The 19,728-nt window shown below is 43.1% G+C and overlaps 3 protein-coding genes across 3 annotated transcripts in view; all 3 read left to right on the top strand.

Annotated features, from left to right (window-relative positions):
- LOC137040877 (NACHT, LRR and PYD domains-containing protein 12-like) overlaps positions 1-1,667 on the top strand; it is a 68,108-nt gene extending 66,441 nt beyond the window's left edge. The window contains exon 10 of the mRNA XM_067416634.1: positions 964-1,667. Within this exon, the coding sequence (XP_067272735.1) occupies positions 964-1,499 (536 nt within the window). The 3' untranslated portion in view covers positions 1,500-1,667. The remainder of the gene's footprint in view (positions 1-963) is intronic.
- Positions 1,668-3,833: 2,166 nt separating this feature from the next.
- LOC137040873 (mitotic checkpoint serine/threonine-protein kinase BUB1 beta-like) lies at positions 3,834-6,497 on the top strand. The gene is made up of 5 exons (XM_067416629.1): positions 3,834-4,006; positions 4,565-4,624; positions 4,708-4,849; positions 5,569-5,730; positions 6,116-6,497. The coding sequence occupies exons 1-5, from the start codon at positions 3,984-3,986 to the stop codon at positions 6,158-6,160; spliced, it is 432 nt and encodes a 143-aa protein (XP_067272730.1). The 5' UTR covers positions 3,834-3,983; the 3' UTR covers positions 6,161-6,497.
- A 7,736-nt stretch (positions 6,498-14,233) lies between these two features.
- Positions 14,234-19,728, top strand: part of LOC137041809 (NLR family CARD domain-containing protein 3-like) — a 55,593-nt gene continuing 50,098 nt past the window's right edge. The window contains exons 1-3 of the mRNA XM_067418480.1: positions 14,234-15,123; positions 16,958-17,591; positions 17,988-19,240. Coding sequence (XP_067274581.1) covers positions 14,234-15,123; positions 16,958-17,591; positions 17,988-19,240 — 2,777 coding nt within the window. The remainder of the gene's footprint in view (positions 15,124-16,957; positions 17,592-17,987; positions 19,241-19,728) is intronic.

Below are 19,728 nucleotides of genomic sequence, written 5' to 3'. Positions count from 1 at the left end.
TAGATGTTTTTCTCTTCTTGTGTTCAGATGCCTGTGATCTCACACTGGATCCACACACACACACACACACACACACACACAGTCAGTCAGGCAGGCACTCTCTCTCACACACACACACACACACACACACACACACACACACACACACACACACACACACACACACACACACACACACACACACACTCACACTCACACTCGTCTAGTGACTGTTGTTCTAGATGTTTTTCTCTTCTTGTGTTCAGATGCCTGTGATCTCACACTAGATCCACACACACACACACACACACACACACACACACACACAGTCACGCACTCTCTCTCTCTCTCACACACACACACACACACACACACACACACACACACACACACACACAATCACTTGTCCACTCAGACACACACACGTTCACTCACTCACTCAGATACATACACACACACACACAGTCAGTCAAGCACTCTCTCTCACACACACACACACACACACAGTCAGTCAGGGACTTTCTCTCTCTCACACACACACACACACACACACACACACACACACACACACACACACAGTCAGGCAGGCAGGCAGGCACTCTCTCTCACACACACATACACACACTCACACTCGTCTAGTGACTGTTGTTCTAGATGTTTTTCTCTTCTTGTGTTCAGGGGCCTGTGATCTCACACTGGATCCACACACACACACACACACACACACACACACAGTCAGTCAGGCAGGCACTCTCTCTCTCTCACACACACACACACACACACACACACACACACACACACACACTCACACTCGTCTAGTGACTGTTGTTCTAGATGTTTTTCTCTTCTTGTGTTCAGATGCCTGTGATCTCACACTGGATCCACACACACACACACACACACACACACACACACACACACACACACACACACACACTCGTCTAGTGTCTGTTGTTCTAGATGTTTCTCTCTTCTTGTGTTCAGATGCCTGTGATCTCACACTGGATCCACACACAGTACACACTCGTCTCGTTCTGTCTGAGGGGAACAGGAAGGTGGAGTGTGTGTTAGAGCCTCAGCCGTATCCTGATCATCCAGAGAGATTTGATGAGTATCCTCAGGTTCTGTGTGGAGAGAGTCTGACTGGCCGCTGTTACTGGGAGGCCGAATGGAGCGAAGATGCTGAAATATCAGTGGCATATAAAGGAATCAGGAGGAAAGGATGGAGTAAAGACTGTTTGTTTGGACTCAATGACAAATCCTGGAGTCTGGACTGCTCTGGTGAAGGATTCTCTGTCTGGCACAATAATATCAGGACTGATATTCCTGCCATCAGTTCATCCTCTCAGAGAGCAGGAGTGTGTGTGGACGTGTCGGCCGGCACTCTGTCCTTCTACAGCGTCACTGACACACACACACTCACACACTTACACACATTCAACACCACATTCACTGAACCACTCTGTGCTGGATTTTGGGTTTATGATGATTCTTCAGTGTCTCTGTGTCAGATTAAATAACACACACACACAAACACACACACAAACACACACACACACACACACACACACACACACACACCTGTAAAACCTCTTTATAACACTCACATACACACACAGTCATCAAACCTCACATAATTAGTTTCACGTTTTTTTCATTAATTAGTGTCTAGATGTTATGAATCTAGATCTCTCACACACACACACACACACACACACACACACACACACACACACACACACACACACACACACACACTCGCTCTCTCTCTCTCACACACACACACACACACACACACACACACAGCTCTGAATCTGTAATAAGGCACACACACACACACACACACACACACACACACACACAGCTCTGAATCTGTAATAAGGCACACACACACACACACACACACACACAGCTCTGAATCTGTAATAAGGCACACACACACACACACACACACAGCTCTGAATCTGTAATAAGGCACACACACACACACACACACACACACACAGCTCTGAATCTGTAATAAGGCACACACACACACACACACACACACACACACACACACACACACACTGCTCTGAATCTGTAATAAGGCACACACACACACACACACACACACACACACACAGCTCTGAATCTGTAATAAGGCACACACACACACACACACACACACACACACACACACACACACACACACACACACACACACAGCTCTGAATCTGTAATAAGGCACACACACACACACACACACACACACACACACACACTGCTGTGAATCTGTAATAAGGCACACACACACACACACACACACTGCTGTGAATCTGTAATAAGGCTGTAATAATATTGCTATATTGTCAGACTGCTCTAATATGTATATTGTAAACTGATGATGAGATGTAATAAAGGACTGATTGATTTAATCATGAAGTGGTTTATGAATGATTGATGTGAACTGATGACAGTGTTAGGGGTTAACAGCTTATGACCCAGGACCAGTAGTGAAGAAATGAAGACAGAGTCAGGATTGCAATTAATTAAAAGAAGAATTTACTTAAGAATAGTTTGCAGTTTCAAAAGCAGAAGCCAGCTTCAAGTCTCACAAGGAGTTCGTAGGCCGCGCTCCCTCTCTCACCGTCTCGTTGCCTCGCCCTATCATACATACAATTGTCCCAACAGTTATACCGTTTTCAAGGTCTTATCCACGTCATTACTGCAATGTGGATGGTTCTGATTGGCTCAGAGACAATGCACAGTCATGATAATTTCCACTCGAGTCAGTTAATCTGATGCACGTTTCCACTGACGTGTCACTTGTTGACGCTTTCACCCCAGAATTAGGCCCGTAGTGACCTTCCAGATCTGGAGCAGGCGCCAGGTTGCCCAGAACAACAAGTCCACCCATCGCTTAGGGTGCCCATTGACACCATTCTGATCTGGAGCATAGAATATTGCGCACACACACAGATACACAGTCTCTCCACGGTTGGAGCTGATTAAGCTCCAGTTCTAACTAGTTCTTACCAAAACATACTGATAACATGTGCTTTCCTTTAGTGAGAGGGACACACAATAGTGCAGGCAATATTCATCTTGAGTCTTTAGTGTTTCAGTAAAAGGAAATAAAAAAGGAAAAAAAAACATAATAAATTAAATGAAAGACAAATCCATATTTCATATCTGGAAGCCAGGCTAAGTGAGCAAACCCTGTTACTGCACTCCTAACATGTTAGGGGTGTGTGATACCTCCAAAATCACGACCTTGTTGCCAGTGTTTAGTGACACATCACACATCTCTAGGCCAGACCCTCAGTCACTCCTCAGAGACCAAATACACACTTTAGAAAACAAGAAACAAAGCAAAATCATAACTGGATAGAATCATTATAATAATATAGGATAAATATTGATTAAAGTTTTGATTATGAAGTTAATTAGGATATAAATATATACAGGTATATTGAAGCGGCAGTGGATTTCAGAATCCCCCCCTTCATCAGTATGAATAATCATGAATGTGATGAGATCAGCAGAATGAATTCTCTCACAATCACTGAGTCTCTCTTTATTTCTGTATTTCTGTATTTCCTGTCGGCGGTGAGGTCTGTCCTGCTCTTTCATGTGAAGCTGGAAATCTCAGAACAGTTTCTGTGATGATCCAGAGAGCACGGGTTCATATTCTCAGAGTCTTTAACGCCAACCAGGAAACTCATGAATATTCATGTAGGCTCCGCCCAGCTCCACCCAGAGCCTTAGAGGGGGCGGAGCCACCGAGTAAACGTGACGCGCTGTTGTGTCGGACTCTGATTGGCTGTTGAGCCTCATGAAGGCTAATGATTGGCTAAGCGGTACATTTGAAAACATGTCGTTGTTGCAGTTATACAGTTAGCAGAGCGGGGCTAGTTAACGGAAATATTAGCGATTAATATTGTTATTAACGTGTTTTAAATGAGTCTCGTTTAACCGTAAACATTCCCCCACGGACTTTCTGTGTTCAACAAGAAGAAACGATGGACATTAATTCTTATTTTCAGTAAGTAGCGTGTTAGCATCTGACCGAGAGTGTGTATTGGTCCTGATGATGTTTATGATTCAGTTGGGTTATTAATATGGCTCAATATCATGATGTTTTGTTCTATATAACACAACTGTGTGCCTCCCTTCTCTGGGCTTGTGTGTTTTAATACATGTTCATACATCTATGACAGTCTTTGAGTCTCTTCTGCTCATTAATCTGATCATAACTCCAGTAAAGCAGTGAAATATTCCTCCAGTGTAAATCATCTGTTCTCTATGGGAATATATAGTAAAGTGTGATTTATTCCTGTGATCAAAGCTGAATTTATCATCATTACTCCAGTCTTCAGTGTCACATGATCCTTCACTAATCATTCTCAGATGAGGATCTGATCATCAACACACATTTAGGATTATTATCAGTGATCAACAGTTTCTGCAGTTTCAGGATTCTCTGATCAATAGTTAATGTGATCGTCTGGCTCTGAGCATCCCACTTTACTCTACAGCGATCAGGCATATCATTATGACCACTGGCAGGTGAATAACACTGATGATCTCTTCCTCACTGCAGGGCGTTTGAGCTGAGCGTGCGCAGCTATGCTGGAGATGACCCGTTAGACCCCTGGGATAAGTAAGAACATCTTTAATGTCTTTATTATAGCTCTGATGAAATGATCCCCTCTCTGTCTGTCACTCATGGCTGGTTTGTGGCAGGTTTGTTCAGTTTCTGGAGAGCAAGCTGTCAGTGGAGGAGAGGAAGGGTTTGTCTGTGGTTCTGGAGCGCATCGTTCAGACCTTCCTTCAAGATGAGCGATACCACAACGACCCGCGATACGTCGCTCACTGCGTCAGATGTGTAGGTTCACTCCTGCTCTCACACACACACACACACACACACACACACACACACACACACACACACACACACACACACACACACACTCTCACACACACACACTCTCTCACACACACACACTCTCTCTCACACACACACACACACACACACACACACACACACACACACACACACACACACACACACACACACACACACACACACACACACACACACACACACACTCTCTCTCTCACACACACACACACACACACACACACACACACACACACACACACACACACACACACACACACACACACTCTCTCTCTCTCTCTCACACACACACACACACACACACACACACACACACACACTCTCTCACACACACTCTTCTGAAGGCAGGATCCGGCTCTGATATGAACACACTCCTGCTCTCTCACACACACACTCTTCTGAAGGCAGGATCTGGCTCTGATATGAACACACTCCTGCTCTCTCACACACACTCTTCTGAAGGCAGGATCTGGCTCTGATATGAACACACTCCTGCTCTCTCTCACACACTCTTCTGAAGGCAGGATCTGGCTCTGATATGAACACACTCCTGCTCTCTCTCACACACTCTTCTGAAGGCAGGATCCGGCTCTGATATGAACACACTCCTGCTCTCTCTCACACACTCTTCTGAAGGCAGGATCCGGCTCTGATATGAACACACTCCTGCTCTCTCTGTCCAGGCCAGTTTCTGCAGCGATCCGATGGAGGTGTACAGCCGTCTTCAGGGCCGAGGCGTGGGGACGCAGGCGGCGGAGCTGTATATCGACTGGGCTCATCAGTTTGAGAAGCGAGGGCAGCCGGCCCAGGCTGAGATGGTTTACCAGAGAGCGCTGGAGAACAAGGTATATATAATATATATGATATAAACACACTCCTCCAATTTATTGAAATTGTGAAATGCATACATTACTAAAAATAGTGATGGCGATAGAAAACCCCCCGGTATAAAACCTTATATCACAAAATCTGGTCCCATTGCAGGACCAAGGGGTCTAATGAACTATTCTGTGAACATGAACACACTGCAGTGCTTTCTAACAAGAGTTTTCTGTAAACTGTAAACTTCTCAGCAAATCAACTTCTGAAAACTTAATTACAACTTGGCCAACTTATTTGATGTAAACCTGGAAACATGTCAGTGCTTAGAGCTGGTTTATCTTTAATGCAGAAGCATTCCCAGTAGATTAAGGTGAGAGTCACATAAGCATGTTTCTCTTCATGATCCAGCTGTGGAGGCTGAAGGTGTGGACGTACTGGAGCTACTGCTGTTGAACATCTGTCCAAGCGGATCAGCAAGAGCAGATTTCCTCCTCTTTGGACAGTGGAAAGATCTTTTCCAGGCTCACTGTAGTCTATCATCCTCTCAGCAGCAAACAGTACCTGGTGCTTCCCTCCTGCTCAGGAGGAGGAGAGATCTGAAATCTGCTGGCCATTAAGACTGAAGCCTCCGTGAAGAAAACAGTGGACACCTGTTGACCTGCTGCATTATTATTCAGACTAAATGCTCAGTGCTCAACTAAAATGACATGTAATGGTTTTAAAGTATAAAGCTGAGCCTTTAGAGGATTAATAAATGAATGTCCCTTAAGAGCAGCCGCCTTTGAGCCCACTGTGGTAAATGTCTGATGCGTGTCTTCTGGAGAGAGGAAGGGCAGAGATTTAAACCGAGGGTCTGAGGCTGATGAGATGGAGAGGTTGCTCTTCTCCTCTGAAGGATTATATCTCTCTGAGAGCTCTTGGTAGATCTTCATCTCTTTGAGTCTTTAGCAGTGCTGATCATGGCACTCAACAGGTGTGTGTGAAGCGGAGCAATGATAGAAACTGTTGGGTCTTCTCCTCACACATGACGTTTGTTTCCACCAGCATAGGCTTGAGGGCTTGATCGACCTCTTCAGCATTTGAGATTTCCATCTCAGTCAAGGTGCAGATGTCAGAGACTCTCGTTCTCACCTTTAAAAACAGCAGAGCAACATTCATTACAAGATTCATTTAATCATTTCAGATGAAAATAAGATGAACTTTTCCTAGCAACACATCAACAAATGAGATGAAATCAACACAATCCCCAAGGGATGTAATGTTGTTTAAGGCTTTAGTCGTATCAGTGCTGAAAGTCTCAGTAAACCGCTCACCTCAGGAGATCAAAGATCAGCACAGATGCCACTGAAGATGGACATTTGATGGTTTATTGGTATTTTTTGTATTATTATTAGTCTAATGTATGTTGTAAAGTCCGCCTGTGTTTGTACATGTGTCCCAAGGAGAGACATGGCTGAGCTATATTTGATCAAGAATGTGCACACATGTACCAAGTGGCATACAGTGGGCTATAGTTCTGCTGATGTGTTTGTTTCGGGATGTAGCGTTGACTGTTCTTTATAAGGAAAGTGGATTGAGCAACACATGGAAGCATGAAGTATACGTTCTATTTTAAACATATGACGCATGTTCTCTACCTTCTGAGGAAATCTCTTCCTAGTGAGTTCCTCTATATAACATCCAAATTCAGTGAACTGCCCAGAAGACAACGAGACGACAACAGCGAAGGAGACGACGACAACGATGAAGAGAAAGAGGGACAGAGGAGGGATGGAGAAGGGAGAAGGGTAGAGGAACGGAGGAGTGGACAAACACAAACAGCTAGCATGAAATAATCACTTTTCAATGTCTCTACTATGTCTGACATACAAAGATAATCAATAAGAGATCTCTTGGCCAAATGACTGGTATCCGGTCCTGTGATTCAATCCTAACGGGGACAAAGCTGTAATTTGAGATCAACAGCAGGATTGTGCTCCAGGAAACGGGACAGCATCTCATATGGTCCACCTGATGGACTGCACCATCTGTGATCAGCTTGAGCTGTGGAAGGTCCACCATCGTCTGGTTCCTCTTCAGTTCTCCCGCTGCTGTGGTGCTCCTATGGAAGAGCACAGAAATCCTCTGAATCTTCTCCTGCAGTCGAGCTACAGTGGGGAGCTTTAAGGCTCGCTGTGACGTGAGCTTCAGTGTGTGTGCCAAACACCAGATGTGTTGGAATCCTGTCAGCTCCACAGCTAAAGTCATGTTGGTTCATTGCCAAAAGCCGAAGGTCCTTCCAAATAAACGTGTCCTGATGATGATGAAGGAAGCTTTGCCTTACAGATGTCCTCCAGCGTAGCTGAAGCACTGTAGCCGTAGTGTTGCTCTTCGCTCTCACTGTTCTGACACATTTACATCCGCGCTGCTCCTCACAGAGTTTCTGGCAAAGACCCAACAAATGAAGGATCCAATCGTGCGGATTTTTGCGCTGTGGTGTGCTGTGTCTCTTCTAAGGGATCGGGGGTGCGAAAGGAGCCGAAAAGTTACATTGACTTAACATTGCGGAAACTTTGACCACTCAGAGCTCCGAGTGAGGATTTCATAAACACTCGTTACTTATACGACATTTGAAGAGGCTGACAGGAACTCTCAGGACAGACATCTCAATGGGGTGTAAGTTTTACCCCTGGGGTGCTAGAGCTGCCCAAAGTTGCCCCATTGCCTTACTATGGGGAGAGATGTCCCATCAAACGCATGTGTTTTTCCTACTATGGTAAATCGCAGAGGGATTTTGTATTGACCATAGCTCTGGTTCACAGAGTCAGAGAGACAAGGGGGCGGGCTCAATTTACTCAGGCAACCAATCACTATCTCAGGATCTTTGTGGTGCTATTAAGCCACGCGCTAGCAACCCTTTAGAGCCCATAGACTTCCATTGAAAGAGATCAAAGGGATATCTTTGGATAGAAGTGTCATAGAAACACGAGGGTGCGTTTGATTGACTCAGGACATCAACGGCCAATCACAAAACACCTTCAGCACTTCCTAGCCATGCCCTAGCAACCATTATCAAGCACCCTAGCAACCCAAATCCACCTATGGATATCTTCACATCTGAATGTCATAGAGGAATGGGGGTTGGTTTATATCATTCATAGTGGCAAGGAGCTTTTGCAGTATCATTATGGGATGCTGCCAAGCCACTCCATAGCAACCAAAACAGAGTACCCTAGCAACCATGTAGACCTCTGCATCAGAACATCGTAGAGACATGGGGGTTGGTTCTTTTGACTCATGCTTGCAAACAGCACTTCCAACATGCTACACATGCTAGCAGTGAATAGCTACATGCTAATAGTGATTAGCTAAGTGTTAAATTGGACAAAGAACATAGTAAGAACTCTATAAACTCTATAAACAGTGTGTGTGAGACCCCATTCACAACGTTAAATGTCGTCAGGATTAACAAAAACACCTACGTTTGCTTCAACAAACTGAAAATACATGAGGTTTTTGACTGATGCAAGTTATTACATATGATGCAGTATATAGACTATAAAAAGAACTGTCTTAGCTTTATTTATTAGTTTTGTATTGTAGTTTTGTTTAGACAAAATGTGTGCAAATTAAGACCTTTTTCATAAGGATTGTTGCAGTGGCTGTGTTTATAATATTAATAAAACCCATCATGTTTGAGAGACTGGCTTTCTGTTATAAGGTTTCAGTAAATGTGTGGTTTTTGATGAATGGCTCAGGTCAGAATCTCAGGCTAGGGCCAGGTCCAAGGAGTAGATTATAGACACACGACATGTGAGCAGTAGCCCGGCGCGCTAAATATAACGTTAAGCCGGAGAATCATTAAAAAGTTTTCAGGCTAATGTCTTGTGTTTATTCCACAAGATTTATTGATAAGTTGTTTGATTTATAATTATTTGATTATTTTCTCATTTTACTTACCCTGTTGTGCATGAACATACATATGAGGCAGCTGCTGATTGCGCTGAGACCATACGCTTTAGCTTCAATTTTATTGAAATTATTCTGTAATCGGTTGCATAATATGTCGCGGATATATCCCGCAAATACATACTGCAGTCAATTTTTTCTTACTCTCTCAGATATTTCCCCTGTTCGCCAGAAATGACTAATTATCTCCTCGGAAATGTCTGACACCGGCGCATACATACTGTAATAGACGTGTCAGGCGCGAAAGCTTGACAGGCGTAGCAACAGTAACTACGGGAAACGGGGCTTAGCGAAGGGTCAATTGTGTTAAAATCATGCTATCATTATGCTAATTGTGTTAGCATAATGTTAACAAAACATGTTAATTGTGTTAGTTTAATGCTATCAAACATGCTAATCTGATAACAGCATGTTAATCATGTTGCAAACATTATGCTAATTGTGTTAGAATTATGATAACAACATGCTAATCATGTTAACATAATGTCACCAAATATGCTAATCATGTTAACATTATGCTAATTGTGATAGCATAATGCTAGCAACATGTTAATCGTGTTAACTTAATGTTAACCAAAAACATGCTAATCCTGTTAACATGATCTTACCAACATTATGTTAGCTTTCAACAATTTTTTTTTTAATTATTACCATTCTAGCATGTTAACAGTCCAGTTTGCTAGCATGAGTCAAAAGATCCAACCCTCATCTTTATACAACGTTCTGATGCGGATATAGGTCTTTTTAAATGTTTGCTAGGGTACTCTGTTTGGTTGCTATGGAGTGGTTTGGCCAATGATGATACTCCAAAAGCTCCTTGCCCGTATGAATGAGCCAATAGGATTTCAGGTGTTTGGATTAGCGCTAAAAACAGGCTCTGTGATCAACACAAGTTTGTGACACTTGCACATTTTGTCCATCAAGATAATTATAACACAACTTTATGAGTCCTGAAGCCTAAATGCAGCCGCCAGAAGTAAAAAGCTAAAGCTAGGCTACAAAGGAACGACACCACGGTCACATGACTTCAGCGTCACCATCCCTGAGCTTCCCACAACTCTTTCAGTTTTTATCTCAGACATTTCCCCAGAGCGTTTGAGTGAGAATAGTTTATAAGAGCTCAATTATGAGCAGAATGAGGCTGTGAAAGCCCCTGAGTTTAGCTTTTGGGCTGAAGACGGTTCATCTCCTCGCCTGCCTCTGGCGTCCATTAGACACTTGTTAGCAAACGCCTTTCTCAAGACACGTAGCAGCTCCAGAAGATCATGAGTGGGGTAATACTGATGTGTTTATGCTGTAGAATAAAGCCTGAAAGTGTCTTGAGCTTGTGTTCGCCACAGACCTTATTTCAGCCGCTTCACCAAAAGCCCTTCAGAAAACCCTTTGACTTCAGGACGATGGAGGTCTAGTGAGAAGCATCAGATTCGGCACAGAGTTCTCTGAGCTAAAGCACAGATCAAACAGCACTGACGGGGAAACCAGGACAAACATTGGGAATGGACGAGTTATAAAAGGCTTTAAGTCCTCAAATCAGCAACATTCCCCATGGATTTAATGCAGGAACACTGACTGTAACCATGGGATTGGGGCAGAAATAGCACTACACATCTTTTCCCAGCTTCAAAACTCTAATATTATCATATTTAATGTTATTTTTACTGTGACGACCAAAACATTATCTGCTCCTCCTTCAAAGATTGTCCCCATTTCTAAAAGTAAAAGTGTGCAGATGTAGGAAAAGCCCTTCATGAGTTTGGTTTGGCCTGAATTCAGCTGGTCCAGAATCTCCGGCTCTCGCCTCTCAGAGCTCCATTGGATGTCGTGTTTCAGTCCCAGGACATTTCTCCAGATTCTCCAACATATAGCAATGCTGCTCAACTTCAGGAATTAAAGGATCTCCACGAGCTCGTCTCAGACAAAAGCCACATTATGACAGTAAAAGAAGACTTTCATTCAGAACGAACGCCAGAGTTTGGATGCGTTCACACCCGCTCTTAAAAGCAGAGGAACACATTTCTGCTAAACTGGCTCCAGGATGGCAGGATCTCTATGGAGCTGAGCGTAGGACGGGCCCTTTAAACTATCAGGAGGAACAGGAAGAAACAGGAGAAGATTTACCAGTTACACACATCTCAACTTAAAGTGTGTTATCCTACCGCTCAACAACTGGAGGAGCTTCAGCATCGGCAGTCGCTGGAAATACTCAAGGAAGAGATGATGATGAAGAACTCTTGGGATTCTCAGAGAGTGACCTTAAAAAACAATGATGGAGTTTTTTCGAAGGGGAAGGAGTGAGACGAACTAGAAGTCGTCCCCTAAAGATGATATGATGTCCACAGGAGGGCGATGTTGTCCTCGAGAGCTGGCGAGTATAAAAGCCAGACCATTGTAGAAGCAGCAACAGAGTTATTGGGGATTAAAGATATTAAAGCTGGAATTATTCATCAGATGCTGAACACCAATTATGATGGTTTGTCTGGAGCTGATCGGCTTTCTCACGGCGTTTCATTTCCTCCAATGGAACGACAGAAGTTTAATAGCGAATGAGCTCCAGAAAGTTCCTGCAGATCTGGATGATATAGCCGATATTATTTGTGCTCTAGAAACACGGTTAAGACCGCACTTGGACTTTGGTTAGCAGCTTATAGTTCTGTTAGATGAGACAGAATCACAACACAAGCTGGAGGATGTGTAACATTCATTAAAGATTAGCATATAGAAGGGTAAATGTCCCAAATGAGTGTGAATGTATAATAATAGAAGTGTGTCGTCGTCCCAGAGGAAACACACAAGTGTGGATAAAAGGACAGGCTATATAGAGAGATGGTGTTTTCATAAAGCTGAATGGGGAAAATGTGGAGAATCCAGTAAAGAGTGACTGAAACAACACAGATGGAGGTGATGGAGGCAGCTGTGCCTGGGACTTTATAATAATCCTGAAGGAGTGATTCACACAAACTGTTCAACTCAACAACTGATTCACTAAATGATTCACTGAAGCGCTCGAGACTCTCTGAGAACCCCTGCTGGTCAAACAGTGGAAATGCAGTGAAAATATAAACATTCATAAGACACAAAAGACATCATAGATTGTAATAAACTATTTTATAAAGATTAATTAATTTAAAGATAATATAGATAAAATAAAGATAATTGTGAGGGAAATGTTGAGTGTATATTAATCATAAAAACATTATAAGAAATAACAGTGAAGCAAATGATATCTAAACTGAAGTGCAATGAATATAAATAATGAATGCCATCTCCAGTCCAGGAGGAGGCGCTAAACACATTTAACGAGCGACTGAACACTAAGAGCAGAAGAAGAGAGATGGGCGGGGTTTATGTGTTGTTGACACCTGAGGCCTCCTGCGCATGCGCGTTCTGAGGACACACCTGAGTCCAAACCGACAGTAAAGACTCGATTCTGCCGAGATGTAAAGTCTCATTTCCAGGAGTTAAAAACGGTCATAAATATCACATTACGGTAAGTTCATTCATCAGCTTCTGATATCATGTCATATTATTGTCCAGTGTTTTCTGTGTGTGATCATATTAAACTCAGTCTTTACAGTTTAATGGTCATTTTAGGGAGTTGTGCCGTAAAGTGAGTTTCATAATCAGAGCCGCTCGATTAAGACTGTGTTTTAATAACTAGATCAACTATCACTTCTTACTTCTCGGACTCATATCAGGACAATCCAGCTTTATGAAACAAACTTTAATGTTCTGAGCAATCCTGAGCAAAAAACTGGCCTGACTTGGAAAAAAAATGGCGTCTGAAAGCATTAATCTTTGATATTTACAGTATGTGCAAAATAAATTCATGCTCTGTTATTTTAGCTGCTAAATAAAGTTATGGAAAGCTTGTGGAATATAACTTACACATTTAATTCTGAATATACTGCAGGTTTGTCCATTTTACACAACATGACCTGTTTATCGTCTCATATCATTAAATGGATCCTGATTCACACACATCATCGCTCAGAGGATTTATTATTCACATTTAAGACATGTTTTGTCATTTTGTCAACTAAAATGAATCGTTTTGGGGGGGAAATGATTGGGAATGTTTCCTGAGAATATGAATAAACTATGAAAATAAGATCCATTGAAATATTTGAGGTAAGATTAAAAAGAGAGAGAATTTAATAATTTCATTTAGTTATTAAGAATGCTTTGTGTTTTTATGTGTGTAGTTTGGAGAGCAGGAGCCATGTTTTCCTGACACATCATTTGTCTAAATCATTCAGATTGAGGTTCAAGTGTAGAGGGAATTATTTATTATCATCTCACTGATTGCAATTATTCAAACTACAGTATCAGTTCTCTACCTTTTTTATGTATTACGTATAATCAATTCTCTGCATAATCAATAATTGAATATATTATCATATTGTAATGCATGATTTGTTATATTGTATATTGTTATGGGTGATGTGATGTGTTCTGTGTGTGCAGGTCTGAGGTCAGTTTGTCATTATAGAGAGCAGAGAGAGATCTTCATCTGCAGAACCCAGAGATGAAGCCGTGACCTCTGACCCCAGCTGTGTGTCTGTGAGGAGTGACGGATCCATGGGTCATCCTCCTAAATTCAGTGAAGCAGTGACCTCTGACCCCAGCTGTGTGTCTCTGAGGAGTGACGGATCCATGGGTCATCCTCCTAAATTCAGTGAAGCAGTGACCTCTGACCCCAGCTGTGTGTCTCTGAGGAGTGACGGATCCATGGGTCATCCTCCTAAATTCAATGAAGCCGTGACCTCTGACCCCAGCTGTGTGTCTGTGAGGAGTGACGGATCCATGGGTCAACCTCCTAAATTCAGTAAAGCTGTGACCTCTGACCCCAGCTGTGTGTCTCTGAGGAGTGATGGATCCATGGGTCATCCTCCTAAATTCAGTGAAGCAGTGACCTCTGACCCCAGCTGTGTGTCTCTGAGGAGTGACGGATCCATGGGTCATCCTCCTAAATTCAGTGAAGCAGTGACCTCTGACCCCAGCTGTGTGTCTGTGAGGAGTGACGGATCCATGGGTCATCCTCCTAAATTCAGTGAAGCAGTGACCTCTGACCCCAGCTGTGTGTCTCTGAGGAGTGACGGATCCATGGGTCATCCTCCTAAATTCAATGAAGCCGTGACCTCTGACCCCAGCTGTGTGTCTCTGAGGAGTGACGGATCCATGGGTCATCCTCCTAAATTCAGTGAAGCAGTGACCTCTGACCCCAGCTGTGTGTCTCTGAGGAGTGACGGATCCATGGGTCATCCTCCTAAATTCAGTGAAGCAGTGACCTCTGACCCCAGCTGTGTGTCTGTGAGGAGTGACGGATCCATGGGTCATCCTCCTAAATTCAGTGAAGCAGTGACCTCTGACCCCAGCTGTGTGTCTCTGAGGAGTGACGGATCCATGGGTCATCCTCCTAAATTCAGTGAAGCCGTGACCTCTGACCCCAGCTGTGTGTCTGTGAAGAGGTGAGATATGATATATTATTAGAGATAATATAATAAATGAATCGATGCAGAAGTATCCCAGAATGCTGATCTCTGAGCTGAATATCTCTGTCGAGTTTTTTAGAGTTTGTGTCTTAATCCTGATTTCTCTAAATGGTGAGATGCCGCTTGTGTGCTTTTCCTGGCTCACAGCAGACCAACAGAACTGATTATACAGCTCGAGTCTGATGCGATCATTCGGTCAATCTGTTGCATCTCTTCTAGGGTTCAGTAAATAATGACTGAATGTTCATTTCTGGGTGAATTTAACGGGTCCCTTTATCCCTTTAACTGGTCTAGAGTAACTTAGAGAAGACATTTAACATGAGACTCAAAAACACACTGAATACACCGAGAGATGAGTTCGGTTTTTATTTCTGATTTCACCTCAAATCTGTGGACCAACATTCAGAGATGAACTTTGATCCCAATGTCCAGAGATAAGACACTTAGGGTGGGTTCCACCAACAAGGATTAAATTAAACTCAGTTTTAGAGCTAATCTAGGATTTGTTGATCTAGGCTTTATTTTAAATCGAGTTGTGTTGCACCACTTAATTTTACAATAAATTTTTGCCACCCTGATGTTGACAGCAACAATACAAATTATTCATTTATCTTCTGTACTGACCACCAGAAACTCTCTCTGACAAGTAGGAAAGGAAATAAACTTGTAAAATGTCAGCTGTCTTCATAAAGCGCTACGTAGAGAGACCGTTGCTGATCAAGCAGGCAATGAAAACACTGCTGCAGTGCGTGCGGATCTCATACTCCTGGAAATATATTTATAGAAGGCTGTCAGTTAATGGAGTATTGTGGCAGCGTAACTTATGAAAAACAACTCTCTCGGTTGGCTATGAGTGACTATTACTCCACTCTTGACAGCGCCGCCCATCCCGTTTGATCGAGTGGAGCGTGCATGAGAAACGCGAGGCACGATCGCCATCACAGGCGCTCACCTCATCATCACAGCTGCTGACCATTAAATGCTAAATATAATCCTCTCTTCTTTTCTTTGTCCGAGATGAGTGACAGATCTGCATCCTGGACTCGATAGCAGGCGTAAACTCAGAGGCCGCCACGACCCTCACACTCTGACGGCTCAATTTGCTTTAATTTTCCTTTTTATTAGTAGCGTTAGGCTAATAAACACCTCTCTGAGACCTGACGACACACCCAATGTTTCTATCTCTGTTCAATCATCTGCATAGTTTAATTGTAGGTGCACTTTATTTTATTTAAACCTCCTCACATGTAAGTTTAAAATTAATCCATAATTGAGTTTAAAATTATGGAGCAACAGGATTAAAGTTTATCTATTCTAAATAGAAATTAAATCCAGGATCAAAATGATGGTTTCAATGTAAACCTGCTTATTTTTAAACCAACAAAATTATAAGATAAATCTTGATTTAATGTAGATTTAAGATTAATCCTTGTTGGTGCAGCCCACCCTTATTGTCTGACAGAACCTCTGGTGTCAGATTGAGGATGAGGTTTGGGTTTCTTCATCATCTCTTAAAGCTCTTAGTGAGTTTGTTCCTGGTCTCTGTCACCTTGAGCTGCTCGCTGGAGGATTGAAAGACACGGTTTTCCTTTTCTCTGTGTTTTTCTACTTCTCTGTTTTCTGTGAAGCTGCTTTGGATCAATGTGCATTGTGGAAAGTGTTAAACTGAAACTGACAGTAATGCATTAATTACACAGAAAATACAAGATTGACATCTGTGTTGATTTACTGTATAAAGTGTTTACATTTTATTTATATAATCCTTTGTTTGACATGATTTTTAACCTGTTCTTTGTTGTTATTTTATCAGAGTGGATAGAGATGATCCGACTGGAGATTCTCCTCAACCAATGAATGATGAGCTCCAGAGAGTCAAAGACAGACACAAAACCAGCATGAAGAACAAGTATGAGAGATTATTTGAGGGACTGAAACTCCAGGAGAATGAAGCCCTCCTGAACAGGATCTACACACAGCTCTACATCATAGAGGGAGAGAGAGGAGGAGTGAATGAAGAACATGAGGTTTTACAGATGGAGAAAACAGCCAGAACACAACACTCACAAGACACTCCAATCTACTGCAATGACATCTTTACAGCCTCAGCTGAACCAGGACGTGAGAAGAAACAGCAGATCAAGACTGTTCTTACTAAAGGCATCGCTGGAATCGGAAAAACCGTCTCTGTGCAGAAGTTCATTCTGGACTGGGCCGAGGGAAGAGCCAATCAGGATGTAGATTTCATGTTTGTGCTTCCATTTCGAGAGCTGAACTTGATCCGAGATCATCAGTACAGTCTTCACAGACTTCTGCTGGACTTCCATCCTGAACTTCACGATCTGGACTCAAGGATTTATGAGGAGTGTAAAGTTGTGTTCATCTTTGATGGTCTGGATGAAAGCAGAATCACACTGAGGTTTCCAGACGCTCAGGAAGATTCTGATGTGAGTGAGACTTCATCAGTGGATGTGTTGATGCCAAAGGAAGTTTCTGATGTGACTGAGACCTCATCAGTGGATGTGTTGATGTCAAAGGAAGTTTCTGATGTGACTGAGACTTCATCAGTGGATGTGTTGATGCCAAAGGAAGTTTCTGATGTGACTCAGACTTCATCAGTGGATGTGTTGATGCCAAAGGAAGTTTCTGATGTGACTGAGACTTCATCAGTGGATGTGTTGATGTCAAAGGAAGTTTCTGATGTGACTGAGACTTCATCAGTGGATGTGTTGATGCCAAAGGAAGTTTCTGATGTGACTGAGACTTCATCAGTGGATGTGTTGATGTCAAAGGAAGTTTCTGATGTGACTGAGACTTCATCAGTGGATGTGTTGATGTCAAAGGAAGTTTCTGGTGTGACTGAGACTTCATCAGTGGATGTGTTGATGTCAAGTCTCATGACAGGAGAGATGCTTCCCTCGGCTCTCATCTGGATCACCTCCAGACCAGCGGCAGCCAATCAAATCCCCTCCAAATACATCAACCGTCTGACAGAGATTCAGGGATTCAATGAGCCTCAGAAGGAGGAATATTTCAGGAAGAGAATCAGGGACGAGCATCAAGCCAGCAGAATCATCTCCCACATCAGAAGAGCAAGAAGCCTCCACATCATGTGCCACATACCCGTCTTCTGCTGGATCTCATCCACTGTGCTTCAGAAGCTCCTGGAAGAAGATCTGAGGGCAGAAATCCCTCAAACTCTGACTGAAATGTACATCCACTTCCTGCTGATTCAGATCAACATGTGGAATCAGAAGTATGAAGAGAGAGATCCAGAGAAACTCCTGCCATCCAACAGAGAAGTGATTGTGAAACTTGCTGAAGTGGCTTTCAATCAGCTGATGAAGGGCAATGTGATGTTCTATGAGGAGGACCTGAGAGAGAGCGGCATAGACGTCACTGACGCCGCAGTGTATTCTGGGATCTGCACTGAGATCTTTAAGGAGGAATCTGTGATTCATCAGAGGAAAGTCTACAGCTTCATTCATCTGAGCCTCCAGGAGTTTCTCGCTGCTTTCTATGAGTTTTACTCTCATGTGATCAAGAACAAGAAACCACTGCATGAATTCAGATCTTACAGATCTGTAGAAAAAAATAAAGACCCTCTCTATTATCATGATAAAGTCTCTCTGTATGGTCTACTAACATCAGCTGTAGATAAAGCCCTCAGGAGTGAGAATGGACGGCTGGATCTGTTCCTGCGGTTCCTGCTGGGCGTCTCTCTGGAGTCCAATCAGAGACTCTTACAGGATCTACTGACACACACAGAGGAAAGCTCAAAGGACATCAGGAGAATCATACAGGACATTCAACAGAAGATCAAAGATGAAGATAAACTCTCAGCTGATCAGTCCATCAATCTGTTCCTCTGTCTGCTGGAAGTGAAAGATCAGACTCTGTCCAAAGAGATTCAGGAGTTTGTGAAATCAGACAAACACTCAGAGGAGGAACTCTCTCCGTCTCACTGCTCAACAATCGCCTACATGCTTCAGATCTCAGAGGAGCCGCTGGATGAGCTGAACCTCAGGAAATACAACACATCAGCTGAGGGCAGAAGAAGACTGATACCAGCTGTGATCAACTGCAGAAAAGCTCTGTGAGTGTTCAGTATTCACTAATGAAGAATCATGTTTAATAATGAATCAGCACCATTTGCTAAATGAGAGGTTTTCTCCTAAATAACAAGCTCAGAGTCTTAAAGGGCTCATGACATGCCTTTACATTATTTTAATGTGGAAATGAAGCAGTCAGTTAAGTTAAAGCAGCACTGGGTAACTTTTGCTCTCGGGGTCCCCCAGTTTGGAAAAATAATGTCCTCAAATACTGTCGTAAACTCTGTCGTCCTACAGCAGGGGATGCCATCGCGGGGGCATTTGTTGACATGACAACCCTGATAGCCCTGAACTAGTGATGCACGGGCCGTCTCATAACCCGCGGACCCCGTATGTCTATTTAATGGTCGCGGGTGCGGGGACGGCCAAATAACTTCATAAAAGTGGCCCGCGGGTCGGTGCAGTACTAACAGTTCCCCTGAACACTGCAGCAGGAGTTCCGATGCAGGTGTTCTTCTGGCGGCTCTTGTGA

Source organism: Pseudorasbora parva, chromosome 15, assembly GCF_024679245.1.
Source record: "Pseudorasbora parva isolate DD20220531a chromosome 15, ASM2467924v1, whole genome shotgun sequence".
Taxonomy (NCBI): Eukaryota; Metazoa; Chordata; class Actinopteri; order Cypriniformes; family Gobionidae; genus Pseudorasbora; species Pseudorasbora parva.
Note: the sequence above shows the minus strand (reverse complement) of the source record. Positions and strands in the feature narration are given on the sequence as shown.

What these genes read in the sequence shown, in the direction of transcription:
- LOC137040873 (XM_067416629.1), top strand. Translation starts at nt 3,984, where the DNA reads ATGGACATTAATTCTTATTTTCA. An exon ending in GACATTAATTCTTATTTTCA is followed by an intron (nt 4,007 to 4,564) that starts GTAAGTAGCGTG and finishes TCCTCACTGCAG; the next exon opens with GGCGTTTGAGCTGAGCGTGC. An exon ending in TCGCTCACTGCGTCAGATGT is followed by an intron (nt 4,850 to 5,568) that starts GTAGGTTCACTC and finishes CTCTCTGTCCAG; the next exon opens with GCCAGTTTCTGCAGCGATCC.